The sequence below is a fragment of the Grampus griseus genome (genome assembly GCF_964374135.1).
Source record: "Grampus griseus genome assembly, chromosome: 9".
Lineage (NCBI taxonomy): Eukaryota > Metazoa > Chordata > Mammalia > Artiodactyla > Delphinidae > Grampus > Grampus griseus.
The window spans coordinates 5,205,065-5,227,054 of record NC_139003.1 but is presented as its reverse complement, the minus strand read 5'-3'; the positions used below and the strand labels follow the sequence as shown (position 1 = coordinate 5,227,054).

The window sequence follows — 21,990 nt, the reverse complement described above, 5'->3', positions numbered from 1 at the left end:
GGTGGATAGACCTAGAGTCTGTCATACAGAGTGAAGTAAGTCAAAAAGAGAAAGACAAATACCATGTTAACACATATATGGAATCTAAAAAAAAAAAGTTCTGAATAACCTAGGGGCAGGATGGAATAAAGATACAGACGTAGAGAATGGACTTGATATGGGGAGGGGGAAGGGTAAGCTGGGACGAAGTGAGAGAGTAGCTCTGACATACATACACTACCAAATGTAAAATAGATAGCAGCCACATAGCACAGGGAGATCAGATCGGTGGTTTGTGACCACCTAGAGGGGTGGGATAAGGAGGGTGGGAGGGAGACGCAAGAGGGAGGGGATATATGTATACGTATACCTGATTCACTTTGTTATACAGCAGAAACTAAAACAACAGTGTAAAGCAATTATACTGCAATAAAGATGTTAAAAATTTTTTTTTAAAAGGGACACCTAAAAAAAATTAAAATAAATTTATTTATTTATTTATTTTTGGCTGCATTGGGTCTTCGTTGCTGTGCGCAGCAATTCTCTAGTTGCGGCGAGCGGGGGCTACTCTTCGTTGCAGTGCATGGGCTTCTCATTGTGGTGCCTTCTCTTGTTGAGGAACACGGGCTCTAAGCTCGCGGGCTTCAGTAGTTGTGGCATGCAGGCTCAGTAGTTGTGGCTCACGGGCTCTAGAGCGCAGGCTCAGTAGTTGTGGCGCTCAGGCTTAGTTGTTCCGAGGCATGTGGGATCTTTCTAGACCAGGGATTGAACCTATGTCCCCTGCACTGGCAGGCAGATTCTTAACGACTGCACCACCAGTGAAGTCCCCAACATTATGATTCTTGAAAGCAAAAATTACACCTTATAGCTAAAATATATTCTTAATTTACTTCCTTTATGTAAGTAGATTGTTTTAACATATTATTGGGATAATGAGAGTTAATTAAAAATGAAAAGTAACTTATTTTTCATAAAATACTTGTCCAAATAATAGTTTCACAAAAAGAGAAAAAGAAGTACAGTTAAGCCCACTCACTGATTAAGGACAGCAGGCACAAGTGAGTTGTATCAATCCAAGAGCACAGACTCACCATTTAAATCATTTGCTTACCATTTGATGTAGGCATATAGGGTCTGCACATGCTACAATCAAAACCAATGTCTGCTACATTTTCCACTTCCTCTTCAGTATTTAAGTTTTGACAAACTGCATGCATCCATCTAGAAAGACCATATTCATACATTAAAAAAAAAAGAAGAAATATACTGAGGATGGCTTCCTTTTAAAAACTGCAACAGGAGCTGACAGCCTCCAACCTTAAAGCCCCCAAGTCTCACGTGCTCCTCCCACCTAGCCCATGTCACCCCTCTCTAACCATTCCTATCGACCCCAAAAAACTGTCAGAACTGAGAAGAAGAAAAAAGCAATGAGAACAAGTACTATGAACGAAGCAAAAGCACATTATATGAGGATGGGATAATTGCTTTATGACAAAATACTGAGTATTTCAGAGACAGCACGGAAGCTAGTTAGGGTGAGTAGAAAGGAATTCACATAACGGAGTGGTGCAGCACATACGTGCCCCAGGTGATGCACCTACTGTGGAGTAGACAGAGCTTGTGTAAGTGATAATGAACGGTCACTGGGAAATAAAAGTTACCCTGCCTTAGAACAAAGAATTGGTAGGCAGAATCCTGAGAATCCCGTACTACTGATGAAATAATATGATCACTAATATTACATGTATGGTGCTAACAGAGCACAATAATATACCACTGAAATCAAAGATCTCAACCCTCAGAAAGCCCCAAGTGAAAACTGTTTAGCCTAGAACTGAGAATATGAAACAGAAAACTTCTGTTAAGCTTCTAGCTGACTAAAAATCTGGAAAGGAAAACTCTTACTTCTTACCGTTAAGATAGAAGAAAGTTATTTTTCAATTTCCTTTTGCTATATTTAAGAGAGAAAAGCTTACAAAAGATGAAGAAAAAACAGCACAATACCTATCACATTGTCTACACTGCAGAATAAGGTCTTCTTCTCTATAGTTTCGGTAGCAGACGGGGCAGGAGGACAGGCTTGCACATGGAGCACACTGTGTGTAGTTGTTCTGCCATTCACATCTCAGACCTGCAGATGTCGCTCCACAGTGTCTGCACCACACACACCTGAAACCCAACACCGCACAAGTCTCAATTTTATTTACTCAGTTATTTAGTTACTGAAATTCAAGAAGCTACACAAGAACAGAACAGGGGGAAAGTATTTAATGCACATTTGAAAAATTTTCTGGTTAGTGGTATCGATCATTGTAAACATGTACCACGCAATTAAGCAGTTGTTGCTAATTTGTGAAAACTAAAGTATTGTGGGAAAGTTCTGAACTTAAAAAGTCTAACAAGGGAAACATAAGTCCTAGGGTACCATTTGCACTTCCAGCCTCCTTTGGGAACTGTCTGCAGTGGCGGGTCCAAGCAGTAGGTGTGATAACTTATGTCACAATCGTCGCACAGCAGGAGTCTTCCTGGGTCTGTCGCCTTCCCACAGGCCTCACACACAGTGCATTCCAGACACCTCCAACCCTTGCTCAGAACCACTTTCGTGATCTGCAAAAGAAACAACCAAGCCATGTGATTCATACGTTAACCTACCCCTCATGCAAACATGATCAAATACGCCATACCTGATCAAGCGCCAAATGAACTCGGTGCTTACATACCTAGGAGCAGAAAAGAGGCAAAAGCAACTAACATTTACTGAGCACCAACAGTGGCCCAATTCCGGGGTGACCACGTTCATGTACTTTTCGGAGTCTCCTACTGGACAGAATAATATAAAGGGATCCATATTTTAATGCCCTTTTCAGTTTATGTAACTACCTTGTGCTCTGGATTTTATGTCCACTTGATAGGTGTGGTAACTGGTTTTTAAAGAAAACAAGTAAATGACCCCATTATTGTTAACACAGGACTTGAAAATGTATTGATAAAGTTTCAATCTATGACATTTCATGAATTCATGATCCTGAAACTTGTGTACATCACATAAGGACTTGTATATTAAAATCAATATTAAAAATGCAAAGAAAATTAAGGTACAGCATGAGTTCCCAAGGCCATTTTATGGTCTTGGAGGATTTTAGGCTAAGAAGCTAGGACTTCTTAAGTTCATATTCAGCCCTCTGCTTATTCTCCTTTGCCTCAAGGGTCTAACTTAAGTGGAAAAATTTGAGAATCTCTATGCTTCTAATAAATTCCAGAAAACAGCCACATCATGGAGTATTAAAAATTTGGAACAAACTAAGAGATCTCAAAAGACTAGAGTCTACAGGTAAAAAGGACCGCAAAGAACCTGTGTTATAACAAAATAGCAAACAATCAAGATACAGAATAAAAATTAAGATCATGAAGAATAAGGTCTTAAAACTACTTGAGGGCTTCCCTGGTGGCGCAGTGGTTGAGAGTCCGCCTGCCGATGCAGGGGACACGGGTTCATGCCCCGGTCCGGGAGGATCCCACATGCCGCGGAGCAGCTGCGCCCGTGAGCCATGGCCACTGAGCCTGCGCGTCCGGAGCCTGTGCTCCATAACGGGATAGGCCACAACAGTGAGAGGCCCGCATACTGAAAAAAAAAAAAAACTACACAAGAGTTAAATAAATGAACAACTATCAAAGTAGCATCAAACTTTCCAACTCTGGATACTAAAAGAGTGTAACAGTTTCCAATTCTACAGGTAAATACTTCTCAAGGTACAATCCTTAATCTAACTAAACAAGCAATTAAGTGTTAAAGTGGAATGCCTTTCAGACAAAGACTCAAAATTCAGCTTCCAAGTACCCTTTCTAATGAAGTTACTTAAGAGATATGAGGAACAAAGTGAGGGTGTATACCAAGAAAAAGGAAGACATGGGATCTAGAAAGCAATGAACCCAAAAGAGGATGTCATCCCAGAGATGTTTGAGGATGAGAACTGAGTAACAGACCTAGAAGTTACCAGCCCAGCTCAGAACAGGGAAAAAGCAGAGTGTGGAAGGGGGTAAGCCTTTCCCAGAAAAACAGTTACTTGCTGAAATAATCTGATATGATCATGCTTCTACAGTAGGTAAAAACAAATAAAAACTAATGGAGAATCATGAATCATTATTTTCTTCTTGCTATTGAAAACTCCATGAAAAACAAAATAAAGTCATAGTACACTATTTAGATCTCCAGTGAACATTTATGGAGTCATAGCCAACATTGTTTATTAACTAAATATAGTAAAACAACTATACTGGGACGATGCTGGGAGAAGGCAGGAGGTGTATTTTAAGAGCTCAATCAGCATTTATTTATTTATTTATAGAGGCAAGTCAACAAAATCTAACACACATAAAGGAGTAACACGAGTATATTATTTAGCGCTGTACAGTTAACTACAAAAAGAAGGACCTGAACGAACCCAAAGGGGTTGCGTTGTGGGGAAGAGGACTCAGATGTGAAGGTAGAGGAAGACGGGTCCGTCGGTTACCATAAGGCTCGTAAAGACATTTGCTTCTTAAGCGTGTATATTTATTACTTTGATTAGCCTACTGATATGTTTAACTTAGTCTTAGATTATCAGGTTATATTATTTACGCAAATGGAAGAAACAGCCTAGGGTAGGAAGAGCAGGGGAGCATAGAGCAGTAGCCAGCAAACTTTTTCTGTAAAGGACAGGGTAATAAATATTCTAGACTTCGCTGGCCAGGCAGTATGTTAAACTACATAATTGTGCCACTGTAGTGTGAAGCTCACTACAGACATATGTAAACAAAAGAGCATGGCTGTGTTCCAATAAAACTTCACTTACAAAAATAGGCAGTGGGCAAGATTTGGCCTGTGTGGCAGTTTACCAATCCCTGGCTTAGAAGAAAGGTAAGATGAAGATAACGTAGTAGAGTTTTTTTTAATGATGTATCTTCATTCCCACTAAGTTTTCCTGTTTCACAGTCTGTGGTCCTTTACAGCCGAATTCTCAAGTCCCTCAGTTTAAAGTGACTCTTCAACACACTACAGTCTGGTCGCTCTGCCCACCACCAGTGAAACTGCTCAAGTCAGTCAGTCAAGACCTTACTGCCAAATCTAGATGACGTACTAGTGTTTATCATTTGAACTCTCTGCGGTATTTCAACATTTGAACAATACCCCCCCCCCTTTGAAACTCCCTCTTAGTGCAGATTTCAGGGCTCTACTATCCACTCTTTTTTGTCTCATATTGAACTGGTTTTATCTTCATTTTTAAGAGCTCTTTGAACCAAGATATTATCCAGGGTCCCCATCCATGTATCATGTCTAAGGTATGAGAGATGTGTTTTATAGTCTAACGGATATTTGCTTCAACTACGTTGGAGTAACTGAAACGAAAACCTGTCTCCCATCAGAAAACACTAGGAAACTGGGCAAAATTTATGAAACACTTGTTTTCAGATACCGGACAAAAGGCAGTGTAAGACTTTTTCTGAGAGGAGGGAAACAAGCAAGGAGAGTCCTATGATATTCTTCCGCCTATAGCCATTTTTCCAGAATGATCCCCAGGGAAGGACGAGCCCAGGCAAGTACAACGGGCTCACTGAGTTTAGGACACACTGCTGGAGTTCATGGGGCTGAGGCAGTTGGAATGTGCAGGACAGAGCACTGGAAAGAAGGGAGCAGTAAGAAAGAACTCCAAAAAAAAAAAAAAAGAAAGAACTCCAGGAATCGACACAGTATTTCCCTTTAGTCTTCGACTGAACACCAAGCTGCACATCCAGGAGGTCACACAAGGACCCAAAACCAGGGTAAAGAAGAGCTGCTGGGAATCTGTAATAAATATCAGAGTGCACACAGTGCTGGAAGACATCTGAATCTCAACCAAGTCAGACTGAAAAGACACTGGTGAATAGGGGCCTGTAGGGATCAGAAAGGGGAAGGTTTAGGGAGAATTCAACAGAGACCTCATAAAGGCCATGCCTCAAGTATTAAACTGGTGCTAGAACAGCAGTTAGGAAAGTGTGATCTAAACTATTCACTTTAATTCACTCTGTGATGTTTTGTAGACGCTACATGATGTATAAAACATCATTACATTGGCATTATACAAGGTGTGTCTGCATATTTTTGTGTTTTAAAATATTCTCAGTTGTAATTTTTAAAACAGTAAATATTCAATCATTATTATCTTCATAGACAAAATCTCCTTGGGGTCCTCAATACTTTTTTAAGAGTGCTAAGGGTTCTAAGACCAAAAAGTTTGAGAATAGCCACCTCAGAGTGAAGGCTCTGTGGACTCACCTCAAAGCTTGACACAAAGAAGTGTCAAAAGGTTCAAACTTATCCACAAATAACTGCCTGCCACAACAAAATCTCACTGCGTTTTAAAGGAACAAAATCTAGACTCTCCACAATACACCATCACAATGCACAATGTCCACATTCAATCAAAACTTACTAGATGTTAAAAAGAAAGCTGTAAAACATTTACAAAATGAAAAATTAGTTAATACAAAATGAAAAATGTCAGGGATGATAGAAGTAGCAGACAATTATAAACTTTTCAAGGACTTGAAACAAAAAGCATAATGAAGAAAAAATTTAAAACCACAAGATAAGTATAAGCTATAGAATGGAACTGAGATTAAAAAACAGAATTATCTGGGTAAAAAAATCCATTGGATGAGGGCTTCCCTGATGGCACAGTGGTTGAGAGTCCACCTGCCAATGCAGGGGACACGGGTTCGTGCCCCGGTCCGGGAAGATCCCACATGCCGCGGAGCAGCTAGGCCCGTGAGCCGTGGCCGCTGAGCCTGCGCGTCCGGAGCCTGTGCTCCGCAAGGAGAGAGGCCACAACAGTGAGAGGCCCGTGTACAGCCAAAAAAAAAACCCCACTGGATGGCCTTAAAAATAGGCTGGATACTGCATAATAATAGTGCATTCTGGGAACGTAATAGAACTATACAAACTAAAGCACAGAAAGAAAAACAATTGGGGGAAAAAACCCAACAAGGTGTTAGTGATCTGAGGACAATATCACACAATTTTGCACACAACTGAGATTCCAAAAAGGCAGTGAAGGAGCAGGGGGATGGGGGGGTGAAGTGGAGGGTGTACTTTAATATTTCAAGTACTTAAATATTGTCACATATGTATAATAATCCTAACAAGCAATAATTGATTAATTATAAGAACTGGAAGCAGCATGATACTAATCAAATCAATACATTTTTGTTAACCTGAAGCATATTTGCATTAATAATTAAATCTAAGTGTACTCACCTTAATACTGACGCAGTATGGATGGTAACACTGACCACACTGAGAACAGGCAAGTAATCTTCCCTCTGCTCCTTGGCCAAAACTGCCACAAACTACACACATATCCTGAAATTAAGAACACATTAACGTATTTTAAATTCCACACCAAACTAAGACTATACCAATATACTAATTTTATAATTTTTATAAAGCACCTTCTTAGTTGGTATAGCTCTAGAGCTAAATATTAAATGACTGCAGTACATACGGGATAAAGTAGAAATGGGCAAGGAGGAGTTCAAAAGTGGAAGACAGGGCTTCCCTGGTGGCACAGTGGTTAAGAATCCTCCTGCAAATGCAGGGGACAAAGGTTCGAGCCCTGGTCTGGGAAGATCCCACATGCCGCGGAGCAACTAAGACTGTGTGCCACAACTACTCAGCCTGCGATCTAGAGCCCACGAGCCACAACTACTGAAGCCCGCATGCCTAGAGCCTGTGCTCCACAACAAGAGAAGCCACCGCAATGAGAAGCCCGCGTACCACATGGACGACTAGCCCTCGTTCGCTGCAACTAGAGAAAGCCCACACCCAGCAACAAAGACCCAACTCAGCCATTAATTAATAAAGTAATTAATTTTTTTAAAAAGTGCAAGACAAATAATTTAGTTCAAACCTGATGCAAAGTGAACTTGTCACTGCTAGAAAACAACACAACTGTATTGTGCATAGAGTTTTCTTCTTCATCCTTATTTGATGAAATATCTGCAGCAGACACCTATGAAAAGCAAAACACACAAAATGTGAAGTTATATTTTTCACCTGTATTATACCTGACTGAAAAGCTTAAGAACATTCATGTTTAAAGTACAACTTTTTTGCCAGAGACTATACTAACAATTCCCAATTAGATTATTATTACCAAGATACTACTATAAAGTATAAATTATGGCATTTTTTAAATTCACTTGTCTCTTCAGAGTTACAAGCCCCATAGATCAGGAAGTGAGAAAACATAAATATGTCTTTAGTAAGACTGATTAACCAGAAATTCTAATCAAGAAACAAACAAAAACATTGTATGTGTGTATACTTATATATGGATGTACACACACACACACACAGATACACACACATATATCATTCCATTTTAGTGACTCTTAAAACCTGCAATGGGGGTACAGCAAAATGAGATGTATAAAGCTATAAGTATAAAATACACACCAGATATTAAAGACCTAGTATCAAACAAAAAAGAACATAAATATAGGTCAAATAATTCTGTGTATTTTATAAATTACATGTTGAAATGATACTATTTTGGATATACTGGGTCAAACAGTATATATTAAAATTAAATTTCACCTACTCCTCTCTCTTTTTTTAATGTAGCTACTAGGAAGTTTTTTTGTTTGTTTTAATTTGTTTATTTTTTGGCTGTGCCACATGGCCTGCAGGCTGTTAGTTCCCCAACCAGGAATCAAACCCTGGCCCTTGGTAGTGAGAGCACGGAGTCCTAACCACTGGACCATCAGGGAATTCCCTAGGAAGTTTTAAATTGCATATATGGTTCACATATTTCTTTGGGGGCAGCAGTGTTTTAGAATATAATTATTTTGAATAACTTATCATAATTTCAGTCTTAGCCAAAGAATTATCAACCATAGCCGTTCAATTCTGGACTTGTTAAATTTGACCAAATCAACTAAGTACACACTGGCTTATTAATAATTATTTCCAGAGTGCTTATCATGAAAAAAGCTCTGAATGAGATGCTAAAAAAGAGAATGGGGAAGCCAATGCCAGAACTATAAACTCTCTTTGCTTTAAAAGCTTACAACATAGCTTGGAAGAACTGAGCTGAAACACAACAGGTTAGGGTCAAAATGAAAAGTAATAGAAATTACTGTTCTTGAGGAATAACTGAAAGAAGACTAACTATCAATAAATAGAAGGAGTATATTACAGTAATAAAATTTTTCAGTGCAAAAGACTTTAAATGCAGTTTTAATGAACAGTTCTATGGTTTTACGACAGTAATCGATAAAAGCAATTTATAGTCACAAAGGCCTAAAGACAACATGGGAAAAGTGTAAGCAACCTAACTGGTCAGCACTAGGGAATGACTAAAACTAGGAACAATCCAAACTATGAAAAATTATGCAGCATTTAAAAAACAGCAAGGCAGAAATCTGTACGGATTTCCATGAAGAAAATCACATGCTACACTGTTGAGGTGAAAAACAAGCTGCAGAGTAATACATGAGCCAGGGCACTACGGTATAAAAACACACAAAACAATTACGTGTCTGCCTTATGGCCATGTATCATAGGCTGAAGCATAAGAAATTGCTGTTCAAAGGTCAAAGGGGGTTGAATGTTGGCAATTTCATATGGATCAACCTAAAATGTAAATGCCCAAAACTGGTGAAAGGAAGAAAATCAGGACTCAACTATTAGACAAAACTTCCATCTATCTAAAAAATATTAATTTTTTAAACTGAGGAAATGTATCCATATGTTATATGCATATCCCAAAATTACCTTTTAGTCAAACACGATGATTCATAAAAGTAGAATAATCATTCCATCAGTAATAAATTAAGTGCCTACCAGAGTGGATGGAGTAATCTCAGTAATTCAAACACAGGACTAATGATACATTGAGAACATCATTAAAATACGTAACTGAAACAGCTAGAATATAGGTAACAAAAGTATTCAATATATTGAAATAAGTATCCATTTCTACCTCCCCATCTCCAACATGGGAACACAAAACAGGTCTTACAACTGGGTAACACGTAGTAAGTAGCTCACAAATTGTAGAAGTGTTATTCTTATTTTCAAAGGAAAATTTACCCAGAGAATGCTTTTGTTAAACTGAAAAACAAGGATGGAACACAGTATTCCCCGTATCAACCAGAAACAAAGTCTGCAGTAGAAAGCTGCAGTATCCCCTAAATCAAGCAGGGGGACAAGAATGTGCTAAAAAAAAAAAAAAAAAAAATCACGATTTTTTTAAAATAGCAGTTCATACATGTAAGAAAGAAAACTCTATCATCTAGCTTAGTGACACATCGTTTTCATTTCATACTTTATTTCATGATCTTGAAACTGTCAGAAAAATAAAATCTACCTCAAAGGCAATCTCTGACAAAGTATGCACTATTGTTCCCTGCACAGATAACAGTCTGATCTGTTCTGAAGGTTACAAAAGTTTTATTTTCCTGAACCACAGATATAAGCCGAAGAAAAGAGAAAGCTCTAGCCTAAACCTCAAAAGTTGGGCATTTCCAAGCAGGGACACAAAAAAGAAAACCAAAAAACAGAAGAGCAAATTAAACTCAAAGTGAGAGAAAAGGAAATGATAAAGATCAGAGTGGAAATCAATGGAATAGAAAGTAGGAAAAAATACAGAAAAATGAATGAAAGCAAAGGCTGGCTCAAAAAAGGTCAATAAAATTGATAAACCTCGGGCTTCCCTGGTGGCGCAGTGGTTGAGAGTCCGCCTGCCGATGCAGGGGACACGGGTTCGTGCCCCGGTCCGGGAGGATCCCACATGCCGCGGAGCGGCTGGGCCCGTGAGCCATGGCCGCTGAGCCTGCGCGTCCGGAGCCTGTGCTCCGCAACGGGAGAGGCCACAGCAGTGAGAGGCCCGCGTACCGCAAAAAAAAATTGATAAACCTCAAGCAAGACTGATCAGGAAAATGGAGAAAACACACAAATTACCAACAACAGGAACGAGGAACATCACTACCAATTCAAAAGGACAGTAAAGGAACACTATTATCCATTCTAGAAGAACAGATTTGTCAACCTACATGAAACAAATTCCTTAAAAGACAAATTCATGCAAGAAAAAACAGATAACCTAAATAGCCCTATACCTATGAAAGACATTGAATTTGTAGTTGAAAATCTTCCAATAAAGAAAACTCCTGGCCAAAATGGCTCCACTAATGATTCTATCTATAAATAATATAAGAAAGAAATTCCCAACACTACATAACTTTTCTAGAAAACTGAAGAGCAAACTATATTTCCCAATCATTCTATGAAGCCAGAATTATGCCGATATGAAAACCAAAGACATGATAAGAAAATAAGACTATAGACCAATATCCCTCATGAACATAGATATAAAAAGTCTAAAGCTTTTAGCAAACTGAATCCAACATCACGACCAAGTAGAGTTTAACCCAGGAATGCAAGATTGCTTTAGCACACACACATAAAGATGTAACTCACATATCAACAAACAAGCTACATGATCATCTCTACAAATGCAAAAAAAAGCACATTTGACAGAATCTACTTCTGACATCTACTCCTAATTAAAAAAAAAAAATCTCAGCAGACTATTAATAGAAAGGAAATTCCTCACACTGATTTAGGATGTCTATTAAAACAAAACTAAGGCTAACACCATACTTAATTATGAAAAACTATATGCTTTCTCCTCAAGGTCAAAAACAAGGTTATCTGAGCTCTTCACTTCTGTTCGACACTATACTGAAGGCTATAGCAAATGCAAAAAAGAATAGACACGAAAGGACTCCAGATTAAAAAGAAACACGTAAAACTTTATCTGCAGACAACGTGATCGTTTATGTAGAAAACCCAATGGATTCTACAAACAAGCAATTAGAATAACAGATACACAAAAAGGAGTAGTATTTCTGGATACTAGCAACTGACAAACACAATTTGAAATTAAGACAACACTACCATTAACAATAGCATAAAAAATATGGAAGATGGAGATAAATCTGATTAACAGTATCTGTTCAACCTGTCTGTTGAAAACTAAAGAACATCGCTGAAAGAAATTAAGGAAGACCTAAAGAAATGGAGAGATACAGGTGCTGATGGGTTCAAAAACTCAATATGGTTAAAATGTCAATCTTCCCCAAATTAATCTATAGTTTGAATGCAAACACAATCAAGATCCTAGCAGGCTTATCTATAGATATTGACAAGCTAATACAAAAATTCATATAGAAGTACAAAGGATTTAGAATAGTCAAAACAACTTTGAAAAGTAGAAAATCAGAACACTACCAGTGTTCGATTTCAAGAGCAGCTGTAAAGTAGAAGTAATCAAAATAGTGGAGTATTGGCCTAAAGAAATGGAGCAATCGTACAGCATGAGATTCCAAAAATAGATCCACATATATGATAACTAATTTTCAAGAATGATGAAAGGCAATTCAGAGAAACAGTGCTAAAACAACCAGCTACTCAGTATGTAAAAAAATGAACTTCCATCTTTATTCATACCATACATTTAAAAAACTCAAATCCCATTATAGATCTAAATGAAATACCTTTCTAGAAGAAAACACAGAATATCTTTGTGACCTTGGGTGACACAAGTATTTCTCAGCACCAAAAAGCACAATCCACAGAAGAAGAAAAAAATTAATAAACTGGACTCCATCAAAATTAAATCAACTGCTCTGTGAAAGACACAGTTAACAAAATGCAAAGACAAACCCCAAAATGCAAGAAAATATTTGCAAATCATATATATGATGAAGAGCTTGTGTCCAGAATACATAAAGAAATCTCAAAACTCAGTTAATTAAAAAACTACTCAATTTTGGGCTTCCCTGGTGGTGCAGTGTTTAAGAATCCACCTGCCAATGCAAGGGACAGGGGTTTGAGCCCTGGTTCAGGAAGATCCCACATGCTGCAGAGCAACTAAGCCCGTGAGCCACAACTACTGAGCCTGCGCTCTAGAGCCCACGAGCCACAACTACTGAAGCCCGCATGCCTGGAGCCCGTGCTACGCAACAAGAGAAGCCACTGCAATGAGAAGCCTCTGTACCGCAAGGAAGAGTAGCCCCGCTCGCCACAACTAGAGAAAGCCCATGCGCAGCAACAAAGACCCAACGCAGCCAAAAATAAAAACAAATAAATTTAAAAAAAAATACTCGATTTTGGAAAATGTATTAAAGATCTGAAGAGTGACTTTATCAAAGAAGATATACAGATAGCAAATAAGCACCTAAAAAAGCTGATCAATATCACAAGTTATTAGAGAAATGCAAGTCAGATACTCTTAACATACCTGTTACAATGGCTAAAATTAAGAAGACTGGCCATACCAAATGTGGGTGAGTATGTGGAGGAAATGGAACCTTACATATTCTTGCAAATATAAAATGTCACACCCAACTTGAAAACCAACCTTTTCTTAAAAAGCTAAGCATATACCTACCATACATCCAGCCATTCCATTTCTATATGTTTACCCATGAGAAAAGAAAACATATCCACAGGTGAACTTATATATAAAAGTTTGGAGCAGTTTTATTTCTAATAGCCAAACAATGGAAGCAAACATAATGTCCTTCAATAGGTGAACAGATACACAAACTGTGGCACATCCATGCTATGGAACGCTCTTCAACAAAAAGGAACTGTTAACACACACAAGAGCATGAATTAATATCAAAATAATTATGTTGAGTGAAATAAATCATATCGAAAAGAGTATATTCATGCTGAATATAGACACAGACTCCAGAAAATGCAAACCAATCGACAGAAATGGAAATCAGATCAGTCATTGCCTGGGGGTAAGGCAGGAAGGCAGGCAAAGGGATTTCAGAGAGGCACAAAGAAACTTTGAGGGCCGAATATGTTCTTAACTGTAGTGTGGTTTTCAAGGGTGTACACATGTGTCAAAACCTATGAGACTGTACACTTCAAATATTTGTACCTTATTTTATATCAATTTTACCTCAATAGGCCTATTAATTCGGGGAGTGGGGAGGGAGGGAGGGACTTGCTTTAAAAAAAAACACCAGAATCCAAGTTTCCTTACTCCTTTAGCAGCAAACTGAACAATCCCACCTGCATCCTGGACTTAATATGACAATTAGAATCTGAAAAACAGTAGCAAATTGAACAATCCCACCTGTATCCTGAACTTAACATGACAATTAGAATCTGAAAAACAGGGTATCGGTAAAATAGTAAAGTTATTGCAGGAAATATCTGCTATTATTTTTTGCCAAATGCAGTTTTTTCAATACACATTTAAACAAAGCCTCATAATGTGCCAATGACCATACAGTTATCAATCTTAAATTCAAATAAGTCAAAGACAGTCATAAAATCTTCAACATTTTTAGACTCCATACTAATCTACAACATTTCTAATTTTTTCTGTAAACCATATTACATATTACTGAGAGCAACTACAATCAAAAATTTAAAACACCAACATAATTAAATTCTTCAAATAAACTCAAGAATATAACAGAAGTTTTGTTTTAATAGAAGAGCAAATATACTGCATATTGGATTTTGGAGAAGAAAGATCAGAGTCAAAGAGGAATGTAAGAAAAAAGGAATGAAAAAGTAGAAAATATAGAAGAAAACCTCACCAGAGGTTTAAAAAGAAATGCAGATGGAGATAAAATTTTAGCCTGTTTATGTGACTCTTAGAATCTAAGTAATTTGGTACAAATGAGCTGATCATCGTCGGCCGACACATTAAGGACTGTAGCAAATGTAAAGTGAGCGGGCCTTACCCCGGGCAACACAACTGCCCCGATTCCACTTTTCAACTTTGATCTGCCTCTGCCGCCTCGTCCTGACAGTCCCGCACCACGAGGTCTCCGCTTTCCTGGAAATCCTGACCCCCGGCCCTATACGACAGATACGGAAAAGTCAGCATTCTGTAAAAGCCCAAAAGAATTTTAAATCCAAAATGTGAGATAAATCGTCTTATTAAATGTTACACAAATACTTGCTTCTCCCTTTTATTCCAATCAGATGATAAATATTAAGAGACCAGGCTTACTATTTGCATCTTTCAGTATGTATTCTACGACTTAAACATCTACAACCTTAGAATCAAACTTGGTCTGTTACTGTGAATGCCCTGCAACAGCAAACCTTGGCACTGTATTTCCGTTTCCTAATCCTACATCCTAGGGGGCAGAAAAGCCACAACTCTATCCAGGTATTTTCAGGCGCAACAAATTGTATTGTATTATAGAGCAAGTATGAGGAAGGACTCTCTTGCTAACTGGTTTCTTGTAATTGTATCGATATTAATAGTTATCATATGCTAAGTACTTATTATGTACTGCTCGAAGCACTTGTTCCTCTCAACAATCTCATAAGGTCAATACTATTTTATCATCCCCACTTCAGAGGTAAGTACACTGGGGAATAAAAAGGTTAAGTAACTTGCGCCAAGTCAGACACCTGGCAAGCCTGGCTCCAGTGACCTCACTCTTAACCACTATTCTGCACCGCTGCGTTGCACGAAAGCTCATTTTTACTATGTGCAACAGTATTTTTTCTGTCGTGAAAACTGTCAATATCCTCTAACCGTTCAATACCTGACCATACAGGAAAGCTGATGAAAAATTAAAAGGCTTGCTTTAAATCACCTAGATAATAATTACTTCAAGTGGAAATAATTTATGTGAATTTTTACACAAGAAAAAATTCTATCGGAAAATATGTTGAATTCCCTGATATTTTAACAAATAAGCACTAAGGTTTTGTGTTGCTGTTTTCTTATTTATTCTCAGACTTATGTATTACTACCTGAAAACACCTGGCATCTACACCTACTTGTGCTGTGTGTATTTAAGATTACTAAAATGCTCAGGAAAATCCCGGTTTTGTTTTCCCTAACAAGGTAAATAATACGTGACACCTTCAGCTGAGGTCACCTGCAGCAGTTTGAAACACTGAGCTCATTACCTACTTGGCAGAATGCTCTCCAAGTCAGCAATTTATGGTTATACTGTGAGCACCAAAAAGACACACGTGAACAAGAGGGAAGGGGGGCTTTTGTTCCTTCAGTTTTTTAGTAAAAGCCAACTTCCAGTTTTCCAGCTGCCTCTCCTTATCCTCTTAAGCTGCTTTCCTTCAGATCCTGAGCTTCTCTGAACAAGCGACAGGGTAGTGTTCAATTGGATAGTTTCTCATGTTGTTTTTCAATAGGTATAAAAGATTTTTTAAAAGTCAGTGACGGAATCAAGACTACAGTAATCCCTCAATGTATTTCTCCTCAACATCCAATGACACAGGTAAGAATAAGTGAAAATCAGTGGTATATGCTTCATAATGGTCAAACAAGACCTCTTTAACTCTTCTAATTAATATTTACATTTTCAACACCTTGCATGCTATCAGAGTGAGTTGAAAAATAGTTCTTCCAACGGTGATAGAAAATAGGAAAGCAGAATCTAGAACTCCTTTGAAATCCTTAATTAGTGTAAATTAAAAACCCTTATTCCAGAATTATATTATTAAATATAGAAGATGAAGAATACTGTCTTCTCTAGTCAGGAAAATTTTTTTAACTTTTCAGATGATTAACACTTTTCCAAATTAATTTTTCACCTTCAAAATGCACCAGACAACTTCAAGGACTAACAGAGTCATCCACCAATGACATGAAAAAGAGATTCTATAGTTTTTAGATTATTAACACAGACAATGAAATCTGCTGCAATTCTGCTATTTCTTCTCCATTAGTACATAATAAATTAATGTAGCTTTTCTTTTGTTCTTTTCTAAGCAACAAAATTATACGATATGATGAACAAGTCTTTAATTACTTTATAGCCTATGTGACAAGGATTTCCCCCGTAGAAATACTGGTAATTACAACATAAAAGGAAGCAACCATAAAAAAGGGTATTAAAAATTTACCCTTAAGATCAGTCAAGTAAAATGGCAATTTAATTTCCTCCCAGTGCAGGTTTTTAAAGGCAAGCACGTTGCTTCTTCAAATACTAAAAATTTTAGATTTAAAAAGTGGCTCTGGAAACTAAACTATTTATCTAGAAAAGAAAGGTTTAATTCTTAACTTCTACGCGGACAAAACCAACCAGAAAGAAATGATATACGAATGTAAATGCAATTTTATTTACCACTTTGATGCTCCAAATGGCACTGCCAGGAAGCTGCCTGGGTTTAAAAATTTCCCGGCCTTCTGAAATGTCTGGGGACCAGGAAGGTGGGCTCACTGTATTATGGGTACTCCAAGCCCCCTAGGATATGGCAGGTGAGAAAATAGATGTATAAAACTCCGCAACATAAAAGGTCAAAGCCAGCAACTAAGGAATTTTAGAACAGCAAAAACAAATGCAGACGTATGGAAATTTAGGACAGATTGCTTCAAGGTAGTAAGGAAAATAAGCTTATCACTTACAGTGACTGTATACTTAAATGTTTGTAGCTACAATTTACATTAAATGTTTTATTCTGGTTGAAACATCAGTACAATGAAACGTATTAAAAATCAAGGTTTACACGACATCAACATTGACTCATGAACTGCAATTACGGCACCAAGATATAAATAAATGTCAATCAAACTTTAAGAATTAAAACTATAAGAAACTATTTGGGGATTATTTTCTTCTAACAACTGTCACTCTACCGGAAGGGAGAAAAGAATAAACAAAAAGAATGTTATGTATACTTCTTGCTATAAACCACCAAAACAGTAGGCCAAAAAAATGCAGTCAGAAACATGAGCAATCAACAGACACATTCACTTTAAAATTTGGAAAGTCAGTTTGTAACCATAAGATGCAAATACCATTATAATCCTAACATTTAATTACTCTTCCTTCAGTGACCATTAGTTGTGGGTTTTGATTTTTATTTTTATTTAGGGGACTACTACACTTGGATTATATCCAAGGAACTAATTTGAATAGTTGAAAAATGTTAAAGCAAATTGTCCTAAATTTGCAAATTAAAATGCCTGATGTATCTGATTATTTATATGAGAAACAGTACTTACTAAAATAGTTAAGATAAAACTAAAACATTTTGCTTCCAGATAACCCCATTCAGCAATAACCTGAACTAATCTGATGAAGATGCTAATAAGCAGCATACAGAAAAACGTTTACTCCACAAAGATAACATTTTAAACACAAATGTCAAACAATACAGAACCTATTTGGAATTAGATAATTCAACAGAGCATGCTATAATTTTACCAATTAAATGATCAAAACTAAAGACAAGAAACACAGTACTTACCAGGTTTCTAGAACACTAACACACTAACAAGTAGTAGCCTATCAATCCCATTAAAATACCACCAGGGAATTTAAATAACTAGAAATAAGAACTTGCTATCCTTTGGGGAGGAGACAGTTAATGAAATAACAGTATTTCGAGAAAGACCACACAGGGAGAGGCTGGTTTCACTTTAATTAACCTACCCTCCGCTCAGCTAACAGCCATGCTGATTTCACCTGACAAATGCTTTCCCACTAACAGATCACCTTGCGTCTATGTCCACACTTGTCTTCTTTCCTACTGTGTCCAGGGCCTTCTGTAACCTCTGCGCTGACAAAAGCAATTTCTCTATTGTCATTTCACTGTCAACATCTACTTACAGTTCTGCTGGGCTCTGTGCAGCACATCAGTGAATGTTTCTCTGCCCTCCTTCACTGACCCTTCTCAGCCTCCCTTTTGAGTTCTTCCTCCACTTGACCTCTAAAGCCCCACTGTTTTCCAGGGCGGAAGCCTGGACCACTCTCCTCTGTGTAGTCTTGTCCTAAATGATCTTATCTACAATGAGGGCTGTAAACACCATCTTGGATGTTGTTATTCCCCAAATTCACATTTCTAGTTCTAACATGTTCTGAGAGCTCCAAGTTATTATGATTTTCAACTTCCTTCTTAGCACTTCCATTTTGTCGCACAAAACCTCTCCAGTTTACTACATCTAAAATCTCTCCCTTAAACGAGTTCCAACTCACAACTTTTCCCCATCTTTAGAAATGGATTCCAGTCCGAGTCAGAGAACTGGGAGTCGTTAGACCTGTTCTCTTCTCTCATCACTCTCCTCTGCCCCTTCAATCCTCTCCCTCACCACTCCTTTGATCCAAACCATCGGTAAATTCAGCACATTTTCTCTTCAAGTTCTGTCTCTGGTCATTCTGTTTCTCTGCACTCCCACAGCCGGCACCACCTCTCAGCTAGCCTGCTGCAACGGTCTACTTCTATTTATGCTTCTTCCTCACCTGCACCTCCTCAAGCCTTTCCCCACACAGCAGCCAGAGGGACTCCTAAAAAATGTAAATGTGACCAAGCAAGACTCTCCTGCCCTGTTCCAAACCCTCTGATAGCTCCGCAGTGACACTTAAAACTCAAACCTTTCTTACTGCCTCTCTTCAGTTGCATCTTGTGGCATCTCTCACTGTCGATACGCCCTAGCTACCCTGGCTTCCTTGCCATCCTTCACACACGCCGAGCTCTTCAACAGTGGGGACCTACTGACTCAGAACTACACCACCTATCCCCTGGTTGGCGTCTCCAGAATCTTCAGGTATGGCCTTAAATACCTCCTCCTCGAAGAGGCCTTCCCGGGCACTCCAAGTGAACCATGTGTCCTTTACAACACCTTTAGCATCTGCATACTGAACACAATACGGGGTCATCTGTTCTATTGTTTATCAGTATTTAGTGGTAGAGAGTGAGAGCAAGAGGTATCTAAACCTCATTCCCTCAACGTTTCCACGCAGTGTTTTTCTCTGAGGATATCTGGCTAGTGTACATATTAAATTCCTTTTGGTAGATCGTTTAATGGTATATCAGTAGATAGTCCTTAAAGTATACCAGTAGATAGTCCTTAAAGTATACCATAAAAAGTCATATTCTAAAATAATATTTATTCATAATTTATAAGTTAGCTTTGATGCCAAAATTATATCTCATTTCAAAAAGCATTCACACTTCATATAACATGGATGAACAAAATGAAGGGCTCTATAGATTAAGAATGTTTAGATGCTATTTCAGGGATAATTAGACAACCGTTCAACTGCTATGAAAAACTTATACAATAAAAGCTTGGGTAATTACATTATAAATTTTAATAAGTATGTTATCATAAGGCATTGGAAGGTAGAGCACGTGCAATTTTATAGGAAATGAAGAAAATTATGATTACACTTAGATATTTTCACAAAGAAGAAATTACCTAATATATTCTTTAGACCTTAAAACTAAAATACTGATGTAATTATCAACTGTAGTTATAAATTACCCTTCAGATCTCAGCTTTGATCAAAAAGAATTTACACAGACCATTCAGAAGAGGTCAGATTCCCCATCTACTGTAACATGGTTTACACCGTTGGTACACTTGGTTTTACTTTACCGCACTTGTATTTATCTATTGCCACTGGAGTATAAGCTTGATGGCAGACACTCTGCTCTTTTCGTTCACTGCTATGTTAAGCCTTCTTTTCAGCACTTAGTGAACGTCTACTTTTTCTACTGAGCATTTTTGCATGCATGTATTCATAAATGCACCAATAAACACTGTACTGTGATATGAAACACACTAATTCCATCAGTTGTAGCCTAGAATCTTGGACTTCTTCACCTATTAACAAATTACCAACCTATTCCATGCACTGCTACTCTTAAACTATCTACAAACTGAAAAAAAAAAAAGGGGTTAAAAAACGTAACCATCAGGAGAATTTAAGTTACAAAGAGTGCTAAACAGAACCAACTTGTTCTCAAATGCCACAGAAACTTTACAAATACTATTTGGCAGAGTCTGAATTCGAGTCCAACAATAATTATTACTGTTTAAAGTTGGTATTCAGTTTTCTGCTTTGAGGCCAATTTATCAACCTAGTAAAATTACAAAGCTGTTACAAGGACTGTGGGAATAGGGAAATGGGACAATAATGGCAGGTGGAGGGTAGGCTATGATGAGCAACTTTCTATTAGAAGTCAAACCCTGCTGCTGGCTGTTACATATGATCAATGTCATGATTAGGGCCCAAGAGTATCCAATTCTACTGAATCAGTTTAAAACGTGGCCAGAGAAGGTCAGGTATGTCTCCGGGGAAGATTCACACCACCAAGTCCTAAGTCCACCCTCTCCCTAACATACTGTGCAAAACCAAGATTGCTATTATCGAGTGAGTTTGATTTAGAGAAAGTGAAAACAGTGAAACGAGAGTAGAAAGGAGGACAATTAGTAAGAGAAACAGAAAACACAAGCATTTATAGTTTGTCTTTTTGGTACATACATTCGCTCATGTACATTACAGCTATTGTAGCAAACAATTCATTTTTTTATGACTTACAGAATTCTTTTAACATAAATAAGTCATATACAAAGCTGAGTTCAACATCAAACAGAACAAGAAATTTAGTCCTGAGAGTGATTTGATAAGAGATAAACTATGTATGTACAGAAATAGCTGCTGCCAGCTTTAGCCCTCAGTAATTTAAGAAAGTGAATTTGGCTGGTGCTAGCAATCGTTTTAGTAATGGCTTAAAAAATGTAACAGGCACAAGAACACTAAGAGGGATGTATGATACTTCTGATCTGTATGTGTTGTAGGTTGACACCCCAAAGGCTAGACATTTTTTTAGGATGAAAACTACAGTTTCTCAATGGTTTAGAGCAGTGCTTCTTGGACTTCAGGCTGCATGGGGATCTTCTTAAAATAGACATGTTCACTCAAGTTAAGGTGGGGCCTGAGATTCAGTGTAACAAACTTCCAGGTGATGCTGATATTCCTGGTCTGCAGGTCACATTCTGAGTAGCAATGGTTTAGTCATTTCTCCCAGAAAACATGCCTAAGCCTGTAAGCCTGAGTAGAGTTTTTCCTCTTGCTCTCTCTGCTTTCCCACAGTACCCTGTGGTTTCCTCTACTGCAGCCTCTATCACACACAGAATAATTAAATAGGCAGTTTAGTTCTAACATCTGTGCAACCACTATGCG

At 37.9% G+C, this 21,990-nt stretch overlaps 1 protein-coding gene across 16 annotated transcripts in view; it reads right to left on the bottom strand.

Moving 5' to 3' along the window:
- Nucleotides 1-21,990, bottom strand: part of KMT2C (lysine methyltransferase 2C) — a 294,524-nt gene that overhangs the window by 82,660 nt on the left and 189,874 nt on the right. For 15 of the 16 annotated variants that reach the window (XR_014297239.1, XM_082662534.1, XM_082662543.1 and 12 more), the window contains 7 exons: nucleotides 17,143-17,262; nucleotides 14,776-14,892; nucleotides 7,905-8,006; nucleotides 7,253-7,357; nucleotides 2,405-2,586; nucleotides 1,984-2,148; nucleotides 1,091-1,200 (listed from right to left, as the gene is read on the bottom strand). Coding sequence is in view for 15 of the 16 variants with exons in the window: in XM_082662534.1 (XP_082518660.1) it covers nucleotides 1,091-1,200; nucleotides 1,984-2,148; nucleotides 2,405-2,586; nucleotides 7,253-7,357; nucleotides 7,905-8,006; nucleotides 14,776-14,892; nucleotides 17,143-17,262 (901 nt within the window). In the remaining variant the exon portion in view is untranslated. The remainder of the gene's footprint in view (nucleotides 1-1,090; nucleotides 1,201-1,983; nucleotides 2,149-2,404; nucleotides 2,587-7,252; nucleotides 7,358-7,904; nucleotides 8,007-14,775; nucleotides 14,893-17,142; nucleotides 17,263-21,990) is intronic. The other variant, XM_082662548.1, reaches the window with a different exon arrangement.